The sequence below is a fragment of the Molothrus aeneus genome, chromosome 8 (genome assembly GCF_037042795.1).
Source record: "Molothrus aeneus isolate 106 chromosome 8, BPBGC_Maene_1.0, whole genome shotgun sequence".
Classification (NCBI taxonomy): Eukaryota; Metazoa; Chordata; class Aves; order Passeriformes; family Icteridae; genus Molothrus; species Molothrus aeneus.
Genome location: NC_089653.1, coordinates 4,687,831 through 4,712,637, shown reverse-complemented (window position 1 = coordinate 4,712,637; position 24,807 = coordinate 4,687,831). Strand labels below are relative to the sequence as shown.

Genomic DNA, 24,807 nt, shown 5'->3' with positions numbered 1-24,807 from the left:
GCCAGCTTATTAATTCTAACATTCTGAAGGTGATAGTTGGGGTTTTGAAAGGAAATCCTGTTAATCATGGCACAGTGCTTAGCAGAAAATAGTTGTATGTGAGCTGAGATATGGTGTTTGAAGCTCAGCTCTGGAAAAACCACCCAAAATATACCATGGAGGGCTCCTTTAGAGCTGGCCCTGGACTGTGCTGTTGAACACCTCTTGAAGTTCTTGTTACTGGTTGTAACAACAAAATCCACTTTAAGAACTCCATCCGCTGATATCTCATCTCCTCTCCTCCCTCAATCCCATTGGCAGGGGTTGCCCAGCAGCAGTGCCCATCCCTGGAGGTGTCCAAGGAAGGGCTGGAGGTGGCACTCAGTGCTCTGGCATGAGGATCAGTCACAGAGCAGATCTGATAATCCTGGAGATCTTTTCCAGCTGTGTTGATTCCTTGACTCTGTGATTTCATACCAGATGTTTTGCCCTGGAATGTTGCAGCTGTGTGTGCATTGCTCTCAGGGTGAAACATGGGCACGCTCTGTAGCTTGAGCATTTTCCCTCTGCCTGGTTGGGGTTTTTTGTCACTGTCCCTTCCCTGCCTGTAGCTGCTTTCTGTGGTTCATATTTTCTGTCAGTGGTGGGGCACCTTTCTTCTCAAGATTGCCCAGCAATAGGACTCAGTTGACCAAAGCTCCTGATGCCAGCAGCTGGAAAGGGTTAAGAGCTGGGCTTGCCAGGATTATAAAAAAGGCTGGATAAGCTCCTTGGCTTTCATTTTGCAAACAAATGGATGAAACAAGGCAGCTCAACCAAGCCATTAAATCTCCAGGCCTTTTCCATGCCAGGAAACAGTGGGTGTGACTGATTTGCCAGGCTTCCTTGTGTCTTTACAATTCCCTCGATTTGCAGCTCTTCTGGATGTGCTCCTGCTGTTTGAGAGGTTTCTCCTGGAGGAGGGTCAGGACTCCCTCATAGTTCCTGGTTGGTACCATGCCAAAGCCTTCTGAGGACACAAATCCTTAGTCCAAGTGGTTCCATTTCATGGACTAATTTTGCTTTTAAACTAGTTTTTAGCAGGAAGCAACAGTGTCTTTCTAGGAAAAAAAAATTCTAAAATTACAAAACCGCTGCTCCCCAAGCCCATTCACCTGCTGCTTGTCATCCAGCTCTGCTTTTTGTGAACAGTTCCATTAATGCCTACAGAAAACTGATGATGTCACCAGATGCCTTGTTGCAGTTTGCCTGAAATCCCAAAATTAATTCCCCAGGCAGGTACAATGTCATTTAAATCCCATTAACATATTTTAGCTGGTAACATATCCAACCTGATCCTTTTCCATCCAACATGAAACCAGCTATTAGAGTCAAACCTACTTAAAGTCAGCTTTTGGATTTTATTTCCTGTATTTGCTTGGGGTTTTTTTTAAATTTGAAAGGCATTCAAAGGGAAAATACTTTACTGGTGTGTGGGGAGTTTTGTTGCATTTGTTGTGGTTTTTTTTTCAGTGAGATGTGATGGCTTGACCTTGTTCTGCCTCTGCACTCCTCACCTGGACAGGGAAGAAAAATATGAGCAAAGATTCAGGAGTCTTATAACCCCCCACTATCAGAACCTTGCCACACAAACCCAGTGCAGCAGAACTTTCCTCCACAGTTGCACCATGGATAATTGGCATTTGTACATTTTTACAGCTTGGTTTTGGGAACAGCAGTCATAGGATCCCCAGATAAGTTCCAGTTGCACAGGAGGTCTTAGGAGCTGATGTTCCTCAGGCACTGACAATTTAAATGTGGTTATTTAATCCATACCTTTCAAGCATAAAGATGACCAAAAAGTCCTCACAGAGTGGGGGAAAAGGGAACATTTGTATTGGTCTTTCATACTCACTTGAGTAAGTTCAGTGTTCGTAGCTTCACCCAGTGATTCAGTGGTTCAGAAACTGGGGCCAGCACTCCAGAATTTCAATATCCACAATATTTCCCAGCCAATCTCTGTGTGAACAATTTTTAGCCACTATGACATGAAAGCAAAGGGGCAAAACTTCTGCTCATGAGTTTTTAAATAATAGTGTATAAAATCCTGGAATACCTCAGCTGGGAAAGGTTGCTATGCTTGAAAATTGTTGATGCTTACAGGAAGAAATCTATCCCAGACTGCTTTGGAAGCTTTCTGTCTCAACATGATGACTCTCTTGTTCTCAGAAAACCAGGGATGTTTTTCTCCATGGAGCTGAGCAAGGCTCAGGTATCCCCAGCCCTGACAGCATCTTTCTTGGCTCAGGGAGACCCATTAAAATGGATTTTTCTTCCCATTCTGGTATCTCCAGGAGTTTGGAGGACAGCAGGACACCTCCCACATGAGCTTGTGGGTCCAGGAGCCCCAGCCTCACACTTGTGGGGAGCAGTGTTTCTTCAGGATATGCCTTTCCCATAGTTAGGCATGTCCCAGAATCCTTAAAGTTGGAAAAGACCTCTGAGATCATCAAACCCAACCATCAGCCAGCTCTACCATGTCCTCAAGTGCCACATCCACACGTGTCTTGAACACTTCCTTCCAGGGATGAGGACTCCACCACTTCCTCAGAAGCTGTTCCAGTATTTCACAGTGCTTTTGGTGAAGATATTTTCTTTCATATCTAAGCTAAACATCCTCTGGCACAACTCCAGGTCATTTCCTCCCATACTGGAGAAGACATCTTGCTCTTTCCTTTCCAATTCCTGGATTCTTCATCTTGGACCTTCTTCTTCCACAGCTGCCACCAGGGCAGGCCAATGCTCTGTGCCTGCCCTAAAATCCACTGGAATTTAGGGTAGGATACAATGTGGTATTGGCTCTCCTTTTGATCCCTGATATTCTTCAAAGAAACCCCCATCATCATCCATGCTGTTGAGCTCATTTTTGCATTTGCAAAGTCTGTGGTCCCACACACCTGAATTTCTGGGGGATTTTAAGAGTCTTAGATTTTTTTCTTGCTTGTTTTTCTGTGTCGTTACCATTTAAGGTTTTCGGATTTTTTCTTGCTCATTTTTCTGTGTCATTACCAAAGGGCCTAAGAGAGCTTTGTCAAGACTGCTGTGGCATGGAGTAATTGAGGTTTCTCTTTTCTAAGCCCCAAGGCTGATTTAACTGCTTAATATGGTGTGGTGGCAGTCGTGGTGACACCACTTGACTTTGGGGGACTGTTAATTCCATCAAAATTAATCCAGATCCACTGATGCCCTCACCCAGCACCTTGGCTTTCCATGGAATGGGGTGGCCTGGCTGCCACCTTTCCATTACTCTTCCCTGGAATGCTCCTGATTGTTTAAAATGCTCAGCTGTGCTTCCCATATTATTGTTGTTCTGAGTTATGACCTGGAGCATTAACAGGATTGTGGGTTTTCCCTGGAAAACACAACCTGTCACCGTTAACAGTCCGACACAACAAACAATTAAGGATGCATTAATTGGGCAGGCAGGAAAATGCTTTTATTTCCCAAGTAATGAGCTTTTAGTTGTAGGTGGGCAAAGTGGAATGTGAAGGAAAAACCACATTCCAAGCTCAGTTTGTGTTCACAAATTGAGGTGTGTTTGGAGGCAATTCCAAAGCAAGAATTCCCATCTTTAGCTTTCAGAGGGAGAAGTTTGAAATAAATACACATGGCTTTTGTTAGAAGAAAGAGAAAGCTCTCTATTTGTCAAGGATGTTCCTTAAATGACCATGATTTTCTCTTCCTTTCCATATTTTCTGTTCTCTTTTGTGATGTATGAGGTTTTCATTTTGGGAGCTTTCCCTTTGGGCTTTATTTTGGAGTTTTGACAGTTTTTCTCTTTGTCTCATCTCCAGGCTTATTGGGATTTTTTCTCATTAGTGTAATTATTGACAAGCTACAGAATTACACTTCCCTTCCCCTCAGGGTCTTCTCTCCAAAATTTCTTTGCAGTCCAGCTGGCAATTTCCTCTTTATAGCTTGGAGAGGGTGGGGAGATAGTTCTTTTAAACTTCTCATGGAAGGAAAGAAGGTCTGAAAATGGAATCATAGAATGGCTAATTCTGTCCCCACTCAAATATGGTTTTCTTGAGATGAATATCAATAAATCCTGATATGGAGATCAGCAGAATTATTTACCATTTCTTTTTTGATCAAATAAAGGCTTTGCCTCCAATTGTATTATTTGCAAACTGCTGATCTCTGAACATGACAGGTTTGTCTGAGAGTTTGTCCAAATTACTAAACTTGCTTGGCATCAGCGCCGAGAATGTTTCCTCTCCAAGGCATAGAATGCTCTCATCAATTCCCAACTTCAATTTAAATGACAGGGTACAAATAAAATAAAAACAAAGTGGAATTTCCTTCAGATTTATCATCCATAACATTTATCAGGGCCTGGCATCCTTGGAATTTGTGCAGCTGATGTAAATTTTACAATTATTGCTTAGGGAAGAATTATCTATGTAAGAAATATTTGAGGGCCCCTAAGAAAGATATGAACTGCTGCTCTGGATCTTTTATTTATGTTCATTATAAAAGAGAAGTTAGCAGGGTTTCTCCAGTAATGAATAGGAAATGCCTGATATGAGGCTGAGATGGCTTTTTCCCTGGTTAAATTTCCAGGAATAGCTTTAGCATTCCTTCCCAAACTGTGCTTGATGATTCTGTTGTAGAAAAGCCTCATTTTTAACCAGGCAAAGCAGTTTTCAAACTTTCCTGTGATGCATTTGCATGAAGAGTATCCCTGGAAAACCAGTTGTGAATTAGGTGTATCTCATTATTTTAGGGAACCAATTCTTTAAAGAATTTTAGGGGTATTTAATTATTTGTGAAGACCTTTTTTTGTTGCTTCTCTGCCTCTTTTAGCATCCTCTACAAACCTCAGTGATTTTTCATAATTCTTTAAGAAATTTCTGAATTCACTTTACAGGAAAGGTGGAGAGAGACTCTGTACAAGGGACAGGACACAGGGAATGGCTCCCAGTGCCAGAGGGCAGGGCTGGATGGGACATTGGGAATGAGGAATTGTTCCCTGGCAGGGTGGGCAGGCCCTGGCACAGGGTGCCCAGAGCAGCTGGGGCTGCCCCTGGATCCCTGGCAGTGCCCAAGGCCAGGCTGGACACTGGGGCTGGAGCAGCCTGGGACAGTGGAAGGTGTCCCTGACATGGCAGGGGTGGCACTGGATGGGCTTTAAGGTCCTTTCCAACCCAAACTGTGATTCCATGATTTTTATGTGACCTCAAAGCCCACCCAATCCCACCTCCTGCCATAAGCAGGGACACCTTCCACTATCCCAGGTTGCTCCAAACCCCATCCAGCCTGGCCTTGGACACTTCCAGGGGCAGCCACAGCTGCTCTGGGCACCCTGTGGCCGGGTCTCCACATTTTTCCATATGTTCTGATCCAGTGTCAGGCTGGCAACAGGCTCTGCTTTATCCCTGAATATGGGCAGTGATTATTTAGTCAGTGGGATTTGAGTGTCTGGTGACTTTTTCATGACTCCCAGCAGGGTTGATGAAGTTGTTCCCAACCCTGCTCCGTGCTGCAGTTCAGGAGGAGCCTCTGTAATTCATTCTGGTTTGTCAAATAAGGGCTTTTTTCAGCACAGCCCATCAATCTGAGGTTGGAGCTTCAACAAATCTTTGGAGCCATCTAATGGGGATGTAAAAACGTTGGTTTTGGTCAATAATCTTTGATCACGGCACTTTCTGCTGTTAATGAGAGAAGTGCTGCCTCAAAGACACACAGGTGCGTCTCACTTCATGGTAAAGGTGGGCATTGCTGAGACAGCAGTGAGATAACAAATGTCTCCTGTATTTGGTTGAAATAGGGAGATTTTGAAGCATTTTTCTCAGTTTCAGGGTCTGTTACTGATTTTAAGGAAGAGAAGCCAGGGGGTTGCTGCTAACCCAGTCTGCTTTGAATGCTCCTTGTGATTTCACCCACTGTTTGTCATTTGCTAGATTGTAGTTAATAAAAAAGGAAGATTATTTGAAATATTGGTCTTATTACAGTGATTTCTGAATTCATTCACAGCTGATAATTTTCTAAGCTATGACTCATATAAAAACAGGGATTACTTGAAATGTTGGTCCTCTTACAGAATCTTATTTTAACAAACACAACTTTAGGGAGAGGAGCATTTGATAAAATTTCCCAAATTAATTCTACTATTTGGTATCTCATTAAGGTGGTTTTTTTTGGGGTTTTTTTTTTTTTTTTTGTTTTTTTTTTTCCCTTGCAAAATATTATTTATTTGCAAAAATCTTGCCTTTTAAATTCAGAAGTGAAAATTTAGATATGACAAGTGGAGCACTGACCTGCATGTGTTGGCTGACAAGGGAGGGTGCTTAAGATGAGTAAAAAATGGCCAGGAATGTGAAAAATGCTGACAATCCTTAGGCAAGAGTTGGGAAAAAAAATCCCAAAAGTTTCTTTTCCTTCCTCCCTTTCTCCTTATAAAATCCTCTCAAAGAGAACAAAATGCTGCAGATGATCAACCACAGCCTGTGAAAATTATCTGGAATGAAAAGAAATCTTTTCCTAATGGGAATTCCTCCCTTAAGCCACTGTTATTTAACACCATGTTGCCTCAGTTTATTAAATGTGAGGGTGTTTATTTCCCTGAATTTCATGGAGCTGAGTTACCTTTGGAAAAGCTGATTTACATTCAGTGTGCATCACAGCAGAGCAAACGTTCTGGAGTGGTTTTTGCCTGGACAAGAAGGCAGAAAGTGCATTTTCCTTTTAGAAATGGAACGTGGGAATGGCAGGAACAATTAGCAAATAACTGGGGCTCAGTAAACAGAAGGTGCCAGCCTGGGAGCACCTTGTGCTGTCTTGGTTCAAAATCCTCTGGATTTTTGAATTTTTTAAGTGGTGAGGAGTTATTTTATGCAGATGTTGAGAGCTTTTGGGACACTGAAAGCGCACCAGCTGCATCTGGAGCTGGGAATTGCTGATTGTGATGCCAGTAGAGCACCAGATGATGCAAGTCTCCATTCAGACTTTTTGGTTGGGGTTTTTTTTTGGTTGCACTTTTTTCTTTGTTTCTCTCTTTTGCTGTTTTGGGGTATTTGTTAAGGGAAGATGGTTGCAGGTTTCCCTCTGAAGCCTGTGAGGTGCCACTTTTAAACAGGTTTGTTCTTCCTAAAGCAAAGGGATTTCTTCTGGGTTCACATCTGCACAGTGTAATCCCTGTGAGTGTCCTGTCATAAACATTTCATGGAATCATGGAATTTTTATGGTTGGAAATGACCTCCAAGTTCATCAAGTCCAGCCTGTGACCAGGCACCACCTTGTAACTAAACCACAACTGTAAAGTGCCACATCCTCTCACTTTTTAAACACTTCCAGGTGTGGGGGCTCCAAACCTCCCCTTTTAAACCTATCCCAAGGCCTGAGCACCCTTTGCATGCAGGAATTGCTGCTGCTGTCCAAGCTGAGCCTGCCCTGGCCCAGCTTGAGGCCCTTTGCCCTTGTCCTGTCCCTGTTCCCTGGCAGCACAGCCCGGCCCCCCCTGGCTGTCCCCTCCTGGCAGGGAGTTGTGCAGAGCCACAAGGGCCCCCTGAGCCTCCTTTGCTCCAGGCTCAGCCCCTTCCCAGCTCCCTCAGCCCCTCCTGGGGCTCCAGCCCCTTCCCCAGCTCCGTTCCCTGCCCTGGACACGCTCCAGGCCCCCCAAGAGGGTCCAAATTTCCGTCACAGGAATTTGATGCAAAACATTAGAACACACAAGATTAGAGCTTTAAGACACTGAGTTGGATGATTTGATTTAAAATTCAATATATTGGACTCAATAAAATAAATACAACAAAGTGGTGTTTTGATCTGGAGCTCTCAGTCTATGGGAGCAGAGAAAGGGGATGTGACTCAAGCCAACGCCTCTCCACCTTTTGGATTGGGAGAGAAAACTTCCATAGGTAGCACAGACATATTTTGTTGACATTTCATATCAAATACAGTTAATTCTGCTGTTCCCTCCTCCTGGGATGTTAAAATTGGGTTGCAAAATAGAACATCAGGGTGGGGTGGGAGGAGGATGATGCAGGAGGATGATACAGGATGATTGTGCCACTTCATCAGCTTAGTTAATCATCACTGTGGTGTGTTTTGGTTGATAAATAACTAATTTTCTTTTCACATTCTGGCAAATTTTGGTATTTCCAGATTTTTCCCTCTACTCACAACAAATACTCCTTAAATTGTTAAAGTACTGTATAAAAACTAAAAGATAACTGATTTTCATGCATCTCTAATATATTATATATATATAATAATATATATATAGTATTAATATAACAATATATATTTATAATATTTATATTATAGCATATTATATAATTATAATATTTATATATTTTATATAATATTTATATATTATATATAAAATATATAATAATAATAATAGTTTTCATGCATCTCTAATATATGAGTCAGTCTGGGGCTTGTTTTGTCTTCCAAAAATTCAAAATAAACACTTGAAACACTTCTCTTTTCACAAAAACATGTTTAAAAAATTGATTATCTGCTTACCTGTGATTCTGCCCAATAGGTAACAGCAGGGTTCTCACCTGGGAAGCTGTAAAATAAAGAGAATTTCTTCAAAATGTTCTTTTTCTGCCTAGACTTCGACTGCTACTGTCAATATAGTGGTGACAGATGTCAATGACAACGGACCAGTTTTTGACATGTTTCTCCCCAAAAACCTCTCTGTGCAGGAAGAGGAAGCCAATGCTTTTGTTGGTCAAGTAAGGGTAAGTCAATAAAATTGTGTATTTTATTATCCAAGCTGTGCAGATGATGAGGAAGGAGCACAAAATAATTGTGCCTCAGACAAAAACCCATCCAAATATCTTCAGCTGAAATGCAAACTCTCCATTTCTGGCTACAAAGTCGCATTTGGGGGTTTAAAAATATTGGAATTGTTTTCTTCCCTGTGTTAAATATTGAACACACTTTGTCACTTAAAAATAGCACATTAAAAAGCTTGCTTTTTTGGGAAATTCCACTGTAAATCTTGCTGGTAACAGATTTACAGGGTCAAAACAGTGTTGCCACATTTAAAAATGATTTGTTTTGAGATAGAATTCAAACGTGCTGAGCAAGTGACACCCGGGTGTAGGAAATTGTCACACCTAGAGGAAATTTTGAGGCCATTAAGGGGAAAATCAATTAAATTCTTGAGTGAAATAATTGCTGACCTGGCATAAAAATAGGGGATAATGTAAATTTGAGGGTTTGAAGTTGTAAATTTTTATAACACATGGGGGTGTTCTGGATGAGGATTTAGTCTCTTGAAGAAAACATCACTTTTTTTTTTTTTTTTGTAATGTTTGTTTCTCCTGACTCAAGAGAAAGAAGAAAATATTAATTAGAGGGGTTTTCAATCCAGAAGTTGAATATAATGTCTCATATCTGCTGCACTAAGGTTGGATCCAGCAGGAACTGTAGGTAAAAGAGGAATTGGGAAGCATTTTTCAGGAATTTAGGTGGAAAATGAACCTTTTTTTTTTTTCCCCAGCAGCAACCATATCAAAAGAAAATGGGAGCTCCTTAAGTAGAAGCTTCAGAAATCAGGACATTTTGGGTACCATGGGAACCCAAATACCCATAATAATCATGTTCCTTCCAATCCTTATTTTATTTCATAGGAAATCAGAGCTGGTCTTGGACAAAGTTTGGATCCCTTGGTGCAATTAAGTCAGTTTTGAAAAATGGTTAAATTATTGCTCTGCTTTTTGTCATTGCTTTCCTGTGTGGTTGTTTTTCATTTTGCATCCTAAAAGGCACAGGTGGAACATTTCAAATCAGTCCCAAATATCCTTCAAATCCATTTTGTGCTTTGCTGGGGCCCTCAAGGCTCAATCATCTTCTCAAACACGAGCCTGCCTCTATTTTTAGCTGTGACTGAACTGTAAAATACAACAAATAATTGCCACAAGAAGCTCTCTGGCTTCTAAATGACTGCAATTTCTAAGTTGTGTGGAAATGAAAATATTTATTGTGGTCTTGGGATAGTTTATTCCTACTTGGAGTGACAGAAAGTGCTTCTGTCATTTCCTGTCCTGTTTATCCCTGGATGGAGAAAGCTTTTTCTTTATAGCCCAAATATTGGGTGTATTTCTCCTCTCTCATGTTCACAACTGCAAATTGATGTAGGGATATCCATTGGAAATGCCATTCTGGGGTGTAGAAAAGAGAAATTGGGGCATTTGGATTTTTTTTTTCTGGCTCCAGTGAGGTTATTGAAATAGTGGTGATGAGAGTTTGGGTGTAGCTGTGTTGTTTGAGGATATTCCTTAAAAACTGAAACAGCTTTTGGTGTGTTGTGCTTCACTGTAGATAAAACCACAGCGGGTATGGGAGAGGTGTTAATGGGAATAAATTTTGTATGGAAGCTTTAATGTGGATAAAATGTACATAAAGGGCTATTTTAGGTGGGAATAGCCTGGTAAAAGAAGAAATACTTATAGTGCTGTGTGTTTTCCCTAACAAGAATTAGCCCACTGATTAACAAAGCTGCTTTTCAGAAAAATTTTTACTCATTTCAAACAGAAACCTAAAATCCACCAGAGCAAGCAGTCATACAGAGAATTTGAAATAAAAAGACAGATTTTGTGATGTCCCTTTCCCTTTGGAATGTCACCTTCCCATTTTACCTGGGGGAAAAATAAAAAATTAGCAAGAGATTTTTACCTTAAAACCCATGATCTGTCCCTGCTGCTCATGGGAGCAGAGAACCTGGTGAGGAAGAACATGGAAAAGGTGCTCAACCACTTTGATCCCTCAGGATTTTTGACTCAGGAGGTTTGGTATCAGGATTGGGTGCCTGGGCCCATTGTCAGAATGGTTTGGGTTGGGAGGGATCTTAAATCTCATCCCATTCCAGCCCTGCCATGGGCAGGGAAGCCTTCCACCATCCCAGCTTGCTCTGAGCCCTGTCCAGGCTGGCCCTGGACACTTGCAGGGATGGGGATTTTAAGCAGTTTGGGGCATAAATCAATGTGAACACCCCCAGGAATAACACCTGCCACAGCCCAGAGATTTCCATGCTTTGCTTTGTTTTCAGTGGGAAAGCTGGACTTTGAAATGCATTCCCATAAGGACTGGGATAATATTTGGGGTGCTTTCCTAAGGAGGTGTAGCAGGAGGGCAGGGAGAGGGAGGGTTTGGTATTGAATTTGCTGGGAATGTCCTGACCAAGGTAGGAATGATGTATTTGACTCCATGTTCTCAGAAGGCTAATTTATTACTTTATTATACTATATAATATAAACGAATACTATACTATCTATACTAAAGAATACAGAAAAGACATTTACTGAATGCTAAAAAGATAATAATGAAAACTTGAGACTCTTTCCTGAGTCCTGACACAGCTTGGCCCTGATTGGCCAAAGAGTGAAAACAACTCACAGCAGAATCCAATGAAACAATCTCCTGTGGGTAAACAATCTCCAAACACATTCCACATGAGCACAACACAGGAGAAGCAAATGAGATAAGAATTGTTTTCCTTTTCTCTGAGGCTTCTCAGCTTCCCAGGAGAAAAATCCTGGGTGAAGGGATTTTTTCAGAGAATGTGAATGCCACAGTTTGGAGCATTTATTCCATGCAGGAAGGCAACATCCACCCTTGGGAGTGCTCTCTCTCTCCAGCTGCTCTGCTGCCAGCTGGAGCTGCAGGAGGCACTGGCACAGGAGTGCTGCCTGTGGGCGCTCCAGGAGCCTCCTGAAGATGAAAAGAACAAAAAGCCAGAGAGGATAATGCTGCCAGTGGAGCAGATGTGTTTCCAATCCTTTTATTTCACACTGTGTTCTCTAAATTGGGGCAGTCAGAGGTGGGTTGGATTCCCTCCTGCTGCTGCTTCCCCTCTGATCCTGGGGATCCCCAGCAAGGCAGGAGCACAGCTGCTGCTGGGTGGAAGTCTCCACAAAGGGCCCCCAGGAATCCAAAAAGCTCCAGCTGGAAACTCCACAGTGAAATTCAGGCACTTTCTTGCCGTCTAAACCAGCTGGAGATGGGGCATCAGGATGTTCTGCATTGTACACTGCACTTTAATCAATCCCAGGGGCATGGGAGGCAGAAAAGATGGAATGACACTTGGGAAAGGGATCAATATATTGATCTGCAGGCATGTTCACTGCCTTGGGCAGGGGGAGACAGTCCCCAGCAGTTTGGTTGCAGACTCTAAAAAAGCAGCCTGGGGTTAAATAAAAAACTGTTGAGCTGATAGGGCCCTGGAGAGCAAAGGCATCCCTTGACAGAAGTTTTTATTCATTTGGGGTTTTATTTATATCCAGATTCTTTCACCCAAGCCCATAATTCACTTGTTGTTGGATATTTTGGTGTCATTGATCAGCACTGTGTGAAAACTCCAGCATGAATGTGTTGCTATCAAGGACAGAGAGCAACAGGGATGGAAGTGAGATGGGAAATGGGGATAAAGAATTATGTGCTCAAGTATCACTGGCCCTTGGATGGTCCCTAAAATGGAAACAGGATAAATTAATTCCAGTAATGAGAGCAGTTTGCAGGGTGTGTGATGCCTCTATCACCTGCTTGGTTTTAAGTTACAAAAGAAATGCCTTAAGAAAGTTGATTTTTAGGCTGGACCTCTTCTTCCTCCTGGAAAAAATGGGAACATTTGGGGGAATTTATTTGGTTGTACTGTACCAGCCCTCCTGAATGCTGATGAAATGTAATTATTCCCCAACAAAGCTTTCTGTCCATGAGTATCAGTGAATTCCTACGTGCTCCTGTTTTTATTTAATAAATTCATAAGGTGATAAACCCTGGATCTAAAGCCCAATTTAAATTTCATGGCTGTTGGGTAAATCTTGTTGTGTTGGACTAAATGACCTCTGGAGATCTCCCACAAGCAGCTCCTCCTGTGTTTCTACAAGCAGAAAATACTCCTTAAAATGCTGGTGAGGAATTATTGCCCATGCACATGGAATGGTTGGGATGAGATGAGCTTTAAGGTCCTTTCCATCCCAAAGCATCTGTGATTCTATGATTTTATTACATTACAGTATCTTGTGGAAAAGTCTAGAAAGGAATCTGAGTTTTCCTAAATCCCGACTGCTTTGTTTTTGGTGTGAAGGGTGTGATTTCCCAAAACCTGCACTGCAGATTGCACTTTGTTTGTGTTAAAGGTACAGGCTCCTGAAATTAAATTCCCAAATTTCCTGGATTTCAAAGCAACTTCAAGGAAAATTGGAGGTGGAGGAAAAAGGAGAAGACCAGGAAAAAAGGGGATTTAATGGCAGGAGAGGACAATACAGAAAGAAAAGGACCTAAGCCTTTGGGGAAGAGTAAAATCACAGGCTCTGAAGTAAATCTCAAATACCCAGAGTGAGTCCAGGACCCCTGCTCACTGCATGACCCAGTGGCTAACAATGCAGTTTGAATTCATCTCATAGATGTTAAACCAACAGGAGCAGCTGGGATTTGAGTCAGAATCCATAAAAAAGCAAATCTGACCCCAAAATCAGAGAATCAGAATGTGGCAGGTGAACTCCAAGCAGAGAAAGTTCAGACTTCATTTCTTATAAGTGGTCAGATGATCACAAGATCGTTGGGAAGGAACCTTGGTGGTATAATTTCCTTCAGTTTATTAAGGAATTTGTCCCCAGGGAGGATAAAAAGGACTTTGATAAGGCTTTTCAGCACCGTCTCTCTCAAAATCCTCATGGAGATGCTGGTCACAAAAGAATTTCATGTGCTTCTAGCTGGATTTTCATGTTTGTTAACAGGCAAATTCCCCTTACAAGATTGATGTCTCAAGTCCAAAGCTGTGGCATCAGGAGAAAGAGGTGGGGTTATAGATTTGGGCTGCTTATTTCCATTCTAGAGCATCAGTGCTGGACAAAATTACCTCTTCCTGCTGGCACCAGGGAATTCCTGGAGGATATTTGGCAGCAGTGGCTGCAGCCACAGTTGCTCATCTTTTTCCACTGTTCCTTGAACTTAGGTCAGCTTGGGCACAGCTCAAAGAGGTTAAGAAAGCTCCTTGCCACCCATAACGTGGCCTCTTAAAGCAAAAGGGATTTCAAAAGCTGTGCTCTTGTTTTCCCTGTTCCCAAAATTTATTATATTTGTGCATTCATCTGCATCTTTGCCCTCCAGATAATATTTGTGCTTTAGTGCAGTGGGAATATTGATATTGGTTATCAGCATGTTCATGGCAGTTGATTGTTGAGAGTCCAAGGATTTTCCATGAAAGGAATTCTTGGTTTTGTCTGCTGACACTTTACATTTTGGGACGCCTTTAAGCCCTGTTATCTCTTTCGGCTTGACACCAAACAAAATCTTCTGAATCAGTGATTTCATGTTTCTGGTTCATGCCCTTTTAGGATTTTGATGCCTGATTCCTATCCCTGGAAGTGTCCAAGGCTAGGTTGGATGGGGCTTGGAGCAGCCTGGGACAGTGGAAGGTGTCCCTGTCCATGGCAGGGGTGCCACTGGATGGGCTTTAAAGTTGCTTCCAACTCAAAGTCAAGAGAAATTCCAAACAATAACTTCAGATAAATATTTGGGAGCCCAGCTAAATGTGCAGAGTTTAAACAGTATTTTCCATCTGTGATTTAGAAAGTTTTTGTTTTAGGAGGGCTTTTTGGTGTTTTGGTTTTTTCTAGTGTGCAAATGCATTGGTTTAATCTCTTGATGGTATCATTGCCAAAGAACACACTCATCAAACCCCCAAATTTTTAATCATCCTTTAAGGACAACCTGGTCTCCAAGGTTAGGATTTTGTTGTGTGCCAGCCTGAAGAAAGCTGGGCTGGTTGAAGCTGTGAAGCATTAAAATGTGATTAACTCATGTAGGGGGTTCACCGGCCCATCCAGTGATAGGTTTGCAGCCATGAGCTTTTGGATTTTCATTTCTTTTCATTTATATTTGCTCTTAGGGTTTAACTGCTCTTAATGTGCAGTTTTGTTTGGAAGCACATTTAATTGGTTTTGGAATTAACCCTCCAGGTGCTCTGGAATTGGCAGAGACCATGGAAGTAATCACCCAGGGTTCTTCTGGCTTGTGGAATGCCTAAAAATAGGACAGTGTTTGAAAATTATGCCAGTATTTGAAAATTTACAGGGTGTTTCCTTTATCCTACTCTGAGTGGAGTGAAGGATAAGCTGCCATGACCTGGGAATTCAGTAGGATGATGAAGTTCCTGGAGGATATCCACAAAACCTGCAGGGTTTTTCCAAAGGATATGTGTGCACTTGGGTCACAAAGAAGCAGAATTTGCCTTGAAATAGCAAGACAGCCAAAATCAAAGATTGGTTTGCGTGGGAAGGGACATTCAAGCCCATCCATTCCCAGCCCTGCCATGGGCAGGGACACCTTCCACTGTCCCAGGGGTCTCCACCCTGGCCTTGGGCACTGCCAGGGATCCAGGGGCAGCCCCAGCTGCTCTGGGCACCCTGTGCCAGGGCCTGCCCACCCTGCCAGGGAACAATTCCTCATTCCCAATGTCCCATCCAGCCCTGCCCTCTGGCACTGGGAAGCCATTCCCTGTGTGCTGGCACTCCATCCCTTGCCCCAGTCCCTCTCCATGTTTCCTGGAGCCCCTTTAGGCCCTGGAAGGCCACAATTTGGTCACCCCAGAGCTTCTCCTATCCAGGCTGAATAATCCCAGTTTTGCCCAACCTTTCCTCCCAGAAGAGCTGCTCCATCCATCTAAGAAAATTTAAAAAGTGAAAGGCTGTGTAAAAGCTGGCAAGAAGCAGCAAAAGAGAGGAAAAAGCCTTTCTGAACTTTAGGAAAGAAGGAAAGTCCAAACTTTTATGGATGACTGATGTTCCCTCCTTAAAATACTCACAGATATTTGGTTTATGACAAAGAGGTCAGGCACATTTCAGATATCTGTGGCCTCTGACTGCATCTGGGAGATGTTAATTTTGTCCTGTGGGCACAAACTGTAATCTCCCTGCAAAACAAGTCCAAAATCCAATCTAACACTCCCACCCACACTTGATTTGCTGTTTAACACAAATGAGGGGCTTGGGAATACTTCCAACCCAGAGCAATAAACCCATTAAACCCTCAATAATAAACCTATTAAACCCCTAGTATAAAAGAATCATGTTATCTGCCACGAGAACTATAATTCTCACCAACAGCATCACTTGGATCCTCCAGCACAATTCCTGCCTTGAGCTGTGGAATACCGGGGGAGCTGTCCAAAATCAGGAGTTTGATTGGCTTGGGTAGGGATTGTGGGGAACTTTTGCCCCTGAAGAAGGGAAATTTCAACTGAAGGAAGCTGGTTTTGTGGCAGAGTGGTCCCTAAGAAATGTTGCAGCCTTCAGGAAAGGGGGATACCAGAAATAGTGAATTGCTCAATGAGAACTTTTTGGCTCCTGTCCAATTAGCTATTCTTAAATTTGAAGTGAAGTTCCCCAAGCCTATGAAATGCCTTTTTCACCTAATCAAAGAATAAACTTCTGAGCTTATTTCCTTTTTAAAAAGACAAAAGTTAGTTTTGTCACTCTGTCAACAAAAAGCTCATTCCTACAGATACCCACCATGCTTGTCTCTGATTTGGAGTAGTCACCTTTGGAGTAGTAACCTTGTTTTGCTGTTTTCCAGCTCCAAAATTTCAGGCACAAATCCTCAATTAACCTGCCTAAATCCTGTCACCATCATAAGCAAGAGTTGAGGGTACAATAGGAGGGGTTTTTTGCAAAGGATGATAATGATATAATGAATATTGTTGACATTCAAGCCCTTGTCATTATATTTCAGAGTTAATGATCCCTCAGAGGTGTCTTAGTCATTCCCATCTCCCAGGACTGTGTTTTCCTGCTGTTTGAGATGGAGGGAGAGGATTTGTTACTCTGGAACGCTGTTGGTTTATATTCCTGAGGGTTTGCTGGTGATGTGGAAGCAGAGCTGGTAACACAAATCTGAATTTACCACATCAGGTAAAGACTGTCACCTTGTAGGTGCTGGCATCTCTAATAAATGTGGGATGGATTTTCTGGAAAATAAAGTAGTGAGCCATTCATACTCTTAGGTTTCCATGTTTGTTTTGTCATCCAGTACTTCATGAATTAGAGATGGAAATAAGAGTCCTCCTGGAGATCTGAGCAGTCACCAGAATATCAGCAGTACTTGCTCTGTCTCTTTGCATGGACACATTTTTCCTGATTCTGGATAACAGCAGGAGAAGTGTCCCGGGCTGATCCCACAGTGTGGAGGGAGGGGATGCTCCCCCTCTCTTCTCCTCAGGTGAGGCCCCACCTGCAATTCTGTGCACAGCACTGGTGCCTCCAGCATAAGGAGGGCATGGAGCTGCTGGAGCAGGTCCAGAGGAGGCCATGGAGTTGCTGAGGGGGTCTGGAGCAGCTCCCCTGTGGAGCCAGGCTGGGAGAGCTGGGAATGCTCAGCCTGGAGAAGGGAAGGGTGTGGGGAGACCTCACAGCTCCTTCCAGGGCCTGAAGGGACACAGGGGAGCTGGAGAGGGACCCTGCAACAGGGACTGGAGGGACAGGACACAGGGAATGGGTTCAGATTGACAGAGGGCAGGGCTGGGTGGGATATTGGGAATGAGGAATTGTTCCCTGGCAGGGTGGGCAGGCCCTGGCACAGGGTGCCCAGAGCAGCTGGGGCTGCCCCTGCATCCCTGGCAGTGCCCAAGGCCAGGCTAGACTTTGGAGCTTTGGGCATCCTGGGACAGTGGAAGATGTCCCTGCCATGGCAGGGGGTGGGAATGGATGGGATTTAAGGTCCTTCCAACCCAAATCAGTCTGGGATTCTATGATTCAGTGAGATGGACAAGGCAGAAATGGGCCAGCATTTGAGATGCAATGACACTAATGGCCCTGTCTTGGAATCTCTTCTATTCCTTTTGTAATTTATCTCTTTTTGTTAGTTCTCTCCTGTTGTTTGGGGGTTTTTTATTCTGGTTTGGGATTTTTGGTCTCAGTTTCTGTGGTGCCTGTGTCCCCAGTGGCCTTTGAGGATTGTGTTGCCTCCAGCAATCACAGCTGCTGCTTCTGCTGCCTCGTGTCAGGTAGGAGCAACCTCTGTAAGGCTGTGCAGTCTTCTGCCTGTGAATACATCTGCAGCTCCTTTTAGGGTCTGCTGTCATCTGGTGGCCCTTTACCTACCAAAACTTCAGGTCTCTCACCATATTTTTGTGCAGATCACTGGGGATGAGTTGTGGTGGAAAGCCTTTAGTGAGCACAGGAATCTGTTCTTGCCTCTTTGTAGTCCTCCTATTTTCTCCTTGGCTTTGGGACTTTCTTTAGGGTTCAGGTGATATGGGAATGAACTGTTTCCTGGCTTCCCCCCACTTCTGTACCTGTTCACTTAGAGAATTCAGCCCAGTGTTGGTAATGACCAAATGGGATTAAATTTATTGGGATGTTACTGGTTCATGTTGTCAGGGTCTGGATAAATTCAACCAGGGCTGGTTTTTTGAAGCAAAACTTCCTGAAAGCTCCCCATTTTCCACATCTCCTCACTTCCTGGAAATTCTTGTACCTGTTGGTGACAGATCTGGGGATGAAATTGGGGTTAAAGTTGTCCATTTTGGTACAAAGTGATGACTAAAAGAGGGACAGAGAGTGTCCTCACCAACACGAAGTCCTTGTCCAAGGAGCTGCTTCCCACAGGCTCTGACAGGCTCTGGGAAATTATTTCCATGTGGGAACAGCTGTGCACCCTTGAGACAGGATTCTTTTAGGAAACAGATTAAACTCTTTTTCTTTCTTATCCATAGAGAGAACATAATCTCTTTTCAAGTTTAGAGTGATAAAAATGTTAATTCTTCACCAGTGTTTTGGTGGTATAATCCCAGTTAGATAATTGGATTGTATTGAATTATCCATTTCTGCATGCAAAGGGTGCTCAGGCCTTGGCAGGGGCTGCCCAGGGAGCTTTGCAGTGCCCAGCCCTGCAGGTGTCCCAGCAAGGGCTGGAGGTGGCACTCAGTGCTCTGGGCTGGGCACAAGGTGGGCACTGGGCACAGCTGGCACTCCATGGGCTGGCAGGGATTTTCCAGCCTCAATCATTCTGGAATTCTGTGAGCCAAATCAGTCCTGCAGAACATGGCCAAGGTGTTTCTGCCTAAGGATGTCCACAAATGAGTTCACAGCATTCACAGTCATGTTTTATGGAACCCAGTTGCAAAGCCTGCCATGTATTTGAAAGTAATTTTAATTTCCTTTCCTAAACAAGAAGTTTATCTATTCTAAAACATGCTTCCAAACTAACCTGATGCAAAACTGTTGCCTCATGAGAATTTTTTGTCATTGTTTCCAATTATAGGCGTATTTCAGATTACTCTAGAAGATTCCTCTGGGGCTTTTTGGTTTGTTTGTTTGGTTGGGTTTTTTTAGATCTGTTATTTCTACAGAGGAAATGGAATTGATTGAAAATTAAGCAAATCCAGCTGGCAGATGTGGATTAGAAGGATGCTCTATACCAATGGACCAGTCAGAATGAAGTTGTAGCAAACCCTCCTTAGCACATGGGCACGATGCAGGGAAGAAACACAGTGATTGTTTTCCTTATTAGCAATTTTAATTAACTTTTAATTGATTTCTAGCAAGATAAATGGTTTCATTACCAAGCCTTACAATGAACACCATCACCAGAATTAAGCATTCCAGGCAACTGTTCTGAAAACAAAATGTGAAAATCTCTTATGATCTTCACAGATGTCATTCATAAAGGCAAATAAATGAGAATAGAGTAGGGCAGAGTGCCCTTTGTATAATTTACATAACCTTGTTCATCACACCCTAATTTAATTAAGAGGATGCAAAATAACAGGTCAGCATTTCATGCTGAGAGCTCTATGAAACCTATTAATTTTGTCCATCCCTATAATTATGTGATAACAAGAATTATTTGGCTGACACTGAAATCTGAGGCTTTGCTTCAGTGTGTGAGAACAAAGATGCCAACTAAAGAAATCGAGGTGGTTTTCTGTGGTAATCATCGGCCTGTTGTGAGCACAGAAGAATAAGGATGAAATGTGATAATGTTTGGGTTTGAAGAACAGGAACAGGAGCAAAACAGAAATTTAAGTAGTTCTTCAGAGAGTAGCAATGAAAATATCACTGAGTGTGACAAATGTGTTAAGTGGAAAGAAAATTTCTAACTCACGTGTCCCTTCTGTCTGTCTGCATCCATCCTTCATCTAAATTCATATTCCATAAGGATTTGGGCAGCAATGAAACACTGCTTCAGTGTTAAATAAAAATTCCTCTCAGACACCACCCAGTCCTGAAAATCCTTCAGCCTTAAAATTATCTGAGGGCTTGGCTTCGCAAGCATGAAATTCATCCTCTGTTGAAGTTCAGAGAATCATAAGATAGAATCCCAGAATTATTTAGGATAGGAAAACTTCCAGGATTGAGTCCAGCCTGTGCCTGACCCCAGCCCAGAGCACTGAGTGCCACCTCCAGCCCTTGCTGGGACACCTGCAGGGCTGGGCACTGCAAAGCTCCCTGGGCAGCCCCTGCCAAGGCCTGAGCACCCTTTGCATGCAGAAATTGCTGCTGCTGTTCAAGCTGAGCCTCCCCTGGCACAACTTCAGGCTGTGTCCTCTTGTCCTATCAAAAATCTCCAAGGCTGAGCAGCTAAATGTGCCTTTTCTCCTCAAGGGATCAGGTTAGCCTGGCTTCTGTCACTGGGAATGCAGCCATTTGTTTCTGTGGGACCTTTTATCTTCAGTCAAAGCTCAGACAGAGGCAGGCTGCCCCAGACAGGCCCTCCTGGACACCACAGATTTGGCAGAATCCTTCCCTGCCTCACCTGGTTTCTCTCCTGTGGGCATCTCCCTCGGAGGTTTGCCATTTGTGCATTAACCCATGGTTTTCCTGCTGTCTCTTCAGGCTACAGATGCAGATGCTGGGGTTAACGGGCAGGTCCACTACAGTCTGGCCAACTTCAACAACCTGTTCAGGATCACCTCCAACGGCAGCATTTACACAGCAGTGAAGCTGAACAGGGAGCTGAGGGATCACTACGAGCTCGTGGTGGAGGCGACCGACGGCGCCGTGGACCCGCGGCGCTCCACGCTCACCCTGTCCATCAAGGTGCTGGATATTGATGACAACAGCCCCGTGTTCACCAACGCCTCCTACACTGTCTGTGTGCCAGAGAATCTCCCACCAGGAACTGTCTTCCTGCAGCTGGAGGTGAGGAGGTGGTGAGTGAAGGTGGAGCGTGGTTGTTCTGTGATATTCAGGGTTCTTGTTTAGCTCGGCAGTGAGGCTGCAGTAAAAGATTGTGAACTGGAGCGTGGGGGTATGTTCTTTTGCCCAGAGAAGCTGTGGCTGCCCCTGGATCCCTGGAAATGTCCAAAGCCAGCTTGGATGGAGCTTGGAGCAACCTCAGATAGCGGAAGGTGTCCCTGCCCATGGCAGGGGTGGCACTGGATGGGCTTTGATGTCCCTTTCAACCCAAACCCCTCTGGGATTCTATGATTCTGAAAAATGCTTGGCCTTTAGCTAGGTACCAAAAAAACCCTTTAAATATAAGGTTATTTAGGAAATAATAGTAATTAATAAAAACAATGAAACAGCAAAACATACACTGCCACCATCTACACAGGCAGACAGCTAAAGGCCAAGGGGAAGAGTTTTACGCTAAGAGAGGAGAAATATAAATTAGATGTTAAGAAGTAATTTTTCCCTGGGAGGGTGGGCAGGTACAGGGTGCCCAGAGCAGCTGTGGCTGCCCCTGGATCCCTGGCAGTGCCCAAGGCCAGGTTGGACAGGGCTTGGAGCGGCCTGGGACAATGGAAGGTGTCCCTGCCATGGCAGGGGTGGCACTGGATGGGCTTTGAGGTCCCTTTCAACCCGAACCATCCTGGGATTTTGTGATCCTGGCCGTGGCCAATAGCAGGTGCCCAGGGAGGAGAGCTAAAACCAGCTTCAGTTTCCACTGCCATTTTCCCAGAACACTGTGTTCATTTCCCACAGCTTGAACCTTCAGCGAATTCTTCATTCCTTGTGTCTGTTCACATGGAATACAATTACAACAACACAGGTAAACTCAAGATGTCCTCAAAAGTTTGCCCTTTAAATTTCAGAGGGATATTTTGTGAGGATGTGTGGGGTTCCCAGTTGCCAGGGTACTGTTCTTCAGTTTCTCTGGGTCTGCATTGAAGGCACTTGAGACAGTAATTCATGTTCAGACTCAGATGTTTATTATTTCTTATCAGTAAAACAGCCTCACTACTGTGAGTTCAGCAGCTTTTCATTAGAAGGCACAAAATGGCAACAATCTCTTGTTCCAAGGTCTTTTAAGACTAAACTATCCAGTTAAGAGCTGACACCTGGATTATTTTCCCTTTTAACCCAATAACTGATCCCACAGAGCTGCAATGGGGACTTTTCTGCCCAATGACAAAATGCCACCCAAACCCATGGAGAAGGAGGAAGAAGCAGCATGAAGAAGGAACCCAGGGTGACACCCTGTGCCCTCCATCTTGCTGCCATCCACAACACACTAAAAATCCCAAAACCTCAATTTCTCACCCAGTGATACACCTACACTGCTCTCTATAATCTATTGCACACTTTTGTGGGTTCATGTCATTATAGAGCATGACACAGCACAAAGTACCACAACTCCATCAGAAGGGTTCAAGAGAGATTTATTACAGCAACATGTTGCTTTTGTACTTTTTCAAGATATTTACATTCACTTTCCTTATCATCAGGAAGCCTTTGCTGGCTCACAAGAGCAGCACAGAACGCCTTTCCTACAGGTTCTTGAAGTCTGGGAAACTTTCTCCATGTCAAAGTCAGTGCTCCCCTGGAGGTCAGGGCACCCCAGATCAGACAGAGAAATATTCCCGGTGCCCTGGGTTTCCACAAGGATGGATTTTGTGTGATGTCCCTCTGTTCCCTGCAGGCCAAGGACGTGGACCTGGGAGCAGATGTGAACTATCGGATCCGCACTGAGGAAGCCCGGCAGCATTTTGCCCTGAACAAGCACACGGGAGAGCTGTCGCTCCGGAAATCCTTGGATTATGAATCCTTCTCTGACACAGAGGCAACCTTCACCTTCCTCGTGGAAGCCTTTGACAGCAAGGGCACCATGCCACCTGGGCTGGCCACTGTCACCGTCAGAGTCAAGGTAAAGGGGTCACTCCTCAGCCAGCAGCGTCCTCTCCCCAAATATTCCACCACCATGCAGGTGAAACACCAGCACTCTCTGCTCTCCTGCACTTCACTTATACCAGTCTTATTCTGTTCACACTTTGTAACAGCTGTAATTGTTCTCCCCATGTGCAGTTCCATAGTTAAATCCTGAATTTATGAAACCAAAGAACACCAGACACAAATACCAACGTTTTGTCCTCTAGAATCTCTAAAACTAATCTCTAATCTGAAATAAACCCCTCATGGAATTGTTTGCTGTGGTGGTGTTCACAGGGGTTTTAGGATGAGGGAAGAGATGAGAATGTTAACTCCATGTTTCAGAAGGCTTGATTTATTATTTTATGATATATATTATATTAAAACTATACTAAAAGAATAGAAGAAAGGATTTCATCAGAAGGCCAGCTAAGAATAGAAAAAGAATGATAAGAAAGGCTTCTGACTGACTAAGACAGTCTGGACAGCTGGACTGTGATTGGCCATGAATTAAAAACAACCTCATAAGACCAATCACAGATGCACCTGTTGCATTCCACAGCGGCAGGTAACCATTGTTTACATTTTGTTCCTGAGGCCTCTCTGTTTCTCAGGAGAAAAAATCCTAAGGAAAGGATTTTTCAGAAAATATCATGGCTACAGTTTTTTGCAAAAGTGACACGATCACTTTTCAGCCGATAAATTGTGATTTTAAGACCCACTGGGGTGTGTTGAGTGCTGGTGTGGCACAGCACACCCTGGATTCCAGATTCTGCTGCTGGAAAATCCAGCTCTGCAAAGGAGCAGCCTGATTTAGTGTCTTGCACCATGAGTTGCAGTGAGCTACAGCCTCACCTCAGGGTTTCAAGGACCTCCCCAGGGGTGCTGGAGTCTGTTTGGGAATGATCCACTGATGGAAAATGTTTTATCTGTGATTAAAATACATCCCCATCTTCATTTGCCTGTGTCCTGGAGGAGATGAGAGCTCAGGTGCAGCTCTGTCAGTCATTCTGTCCTTTGGAGCAGTTGCTTGAGTTTCTGTGAACTGTGGGAGAAAAGAGACTTTAATTGCTCAGATTTTAGTGAAGGAGCAAAAATTGTAGCAGGACCAAAAGCACAGCTCACAGATATTCAGTTTAAATGGGTCTGTGAAAAGCATTTGCCAGTCATAAGGGTTCAGCCTGTTCTGTATCTGCAGGTGCTTGAATTACCACTTGGTTTTGAGTAATTCTGTTTGTCAGTCTCTACTGAGCTCACAATTCTTTTAGGACAGTAAATGTCTCCCATTAGTAGCTCTGGTGACAATGCCAGAAGGCTTCTATGATGCCTCTCTGTCTGCAAAATGTCTCAGTGTGAGGTGCAGGTCACCTGTTCCTGACTAATCCGTGCTTTTCCCCAGCACATTCCACGTCATTGACAGGAAACAGCTTTTCCAGCATTCCCTGAGCTGCTTCTGTAGGACTTCTACAGAGCAAGTTGCTCAAATGTTGGTTTTTTTTCATAAAAGAAACCTTTTTCCAGCACACTGAATTTTTGAAAGAATGGTTTGGGTTGGTTTGAGTGGGTTTTTGGGGTTTTTTTAAAGGTTTTCATGTAGGATTGTGTTCAGAGAAAAGCTGTTGACTGTTTGATTGTGTGGTTGATTGTATTAATTAATGTCAGGGAAAATTGCAGTTCAGCTCAGTCACCTCAGTACCAGCAGCTTGTACACATTCAAAGGAAGGAATAGGGGATTTAA

The 24,807-nt window shown here is 43.6% G+C and overlaps 1 protein-coding gene across 5 annotated transcripts in view; it reads left to right on the top strand.

Moving 5' to 3' along the window:
* Positions 1 to 24,807, top strand: part of PCDH15 (protocadherin related 15) — a 266,047-nt gene that overhangs the window by 150,091 nt on the left and 91,149 nt on the right. For all 5 annotated transcript variants that reach the window (XM_066555108.1, XM_066555109.1, XM_066555106.1 and 2 more), the window contains 3 exons: positions 8,583 to 8,711; positions 20,814 to 21,119; positions 22,843 to 23,067. In XM_066555108.1, coding sequence (XP_066411205.1) covers positions 8,583 to 8,711; positions 20,814 to 21,119; positions 22,843 to 23,067 — 660 coding nt within the window. The remainder of the gene's footprint in view (positions 1 to 8,582; positions 8,712 to 20,813; positions 21,120 to 22,842; positions 23,068 to 24,807) is intronic.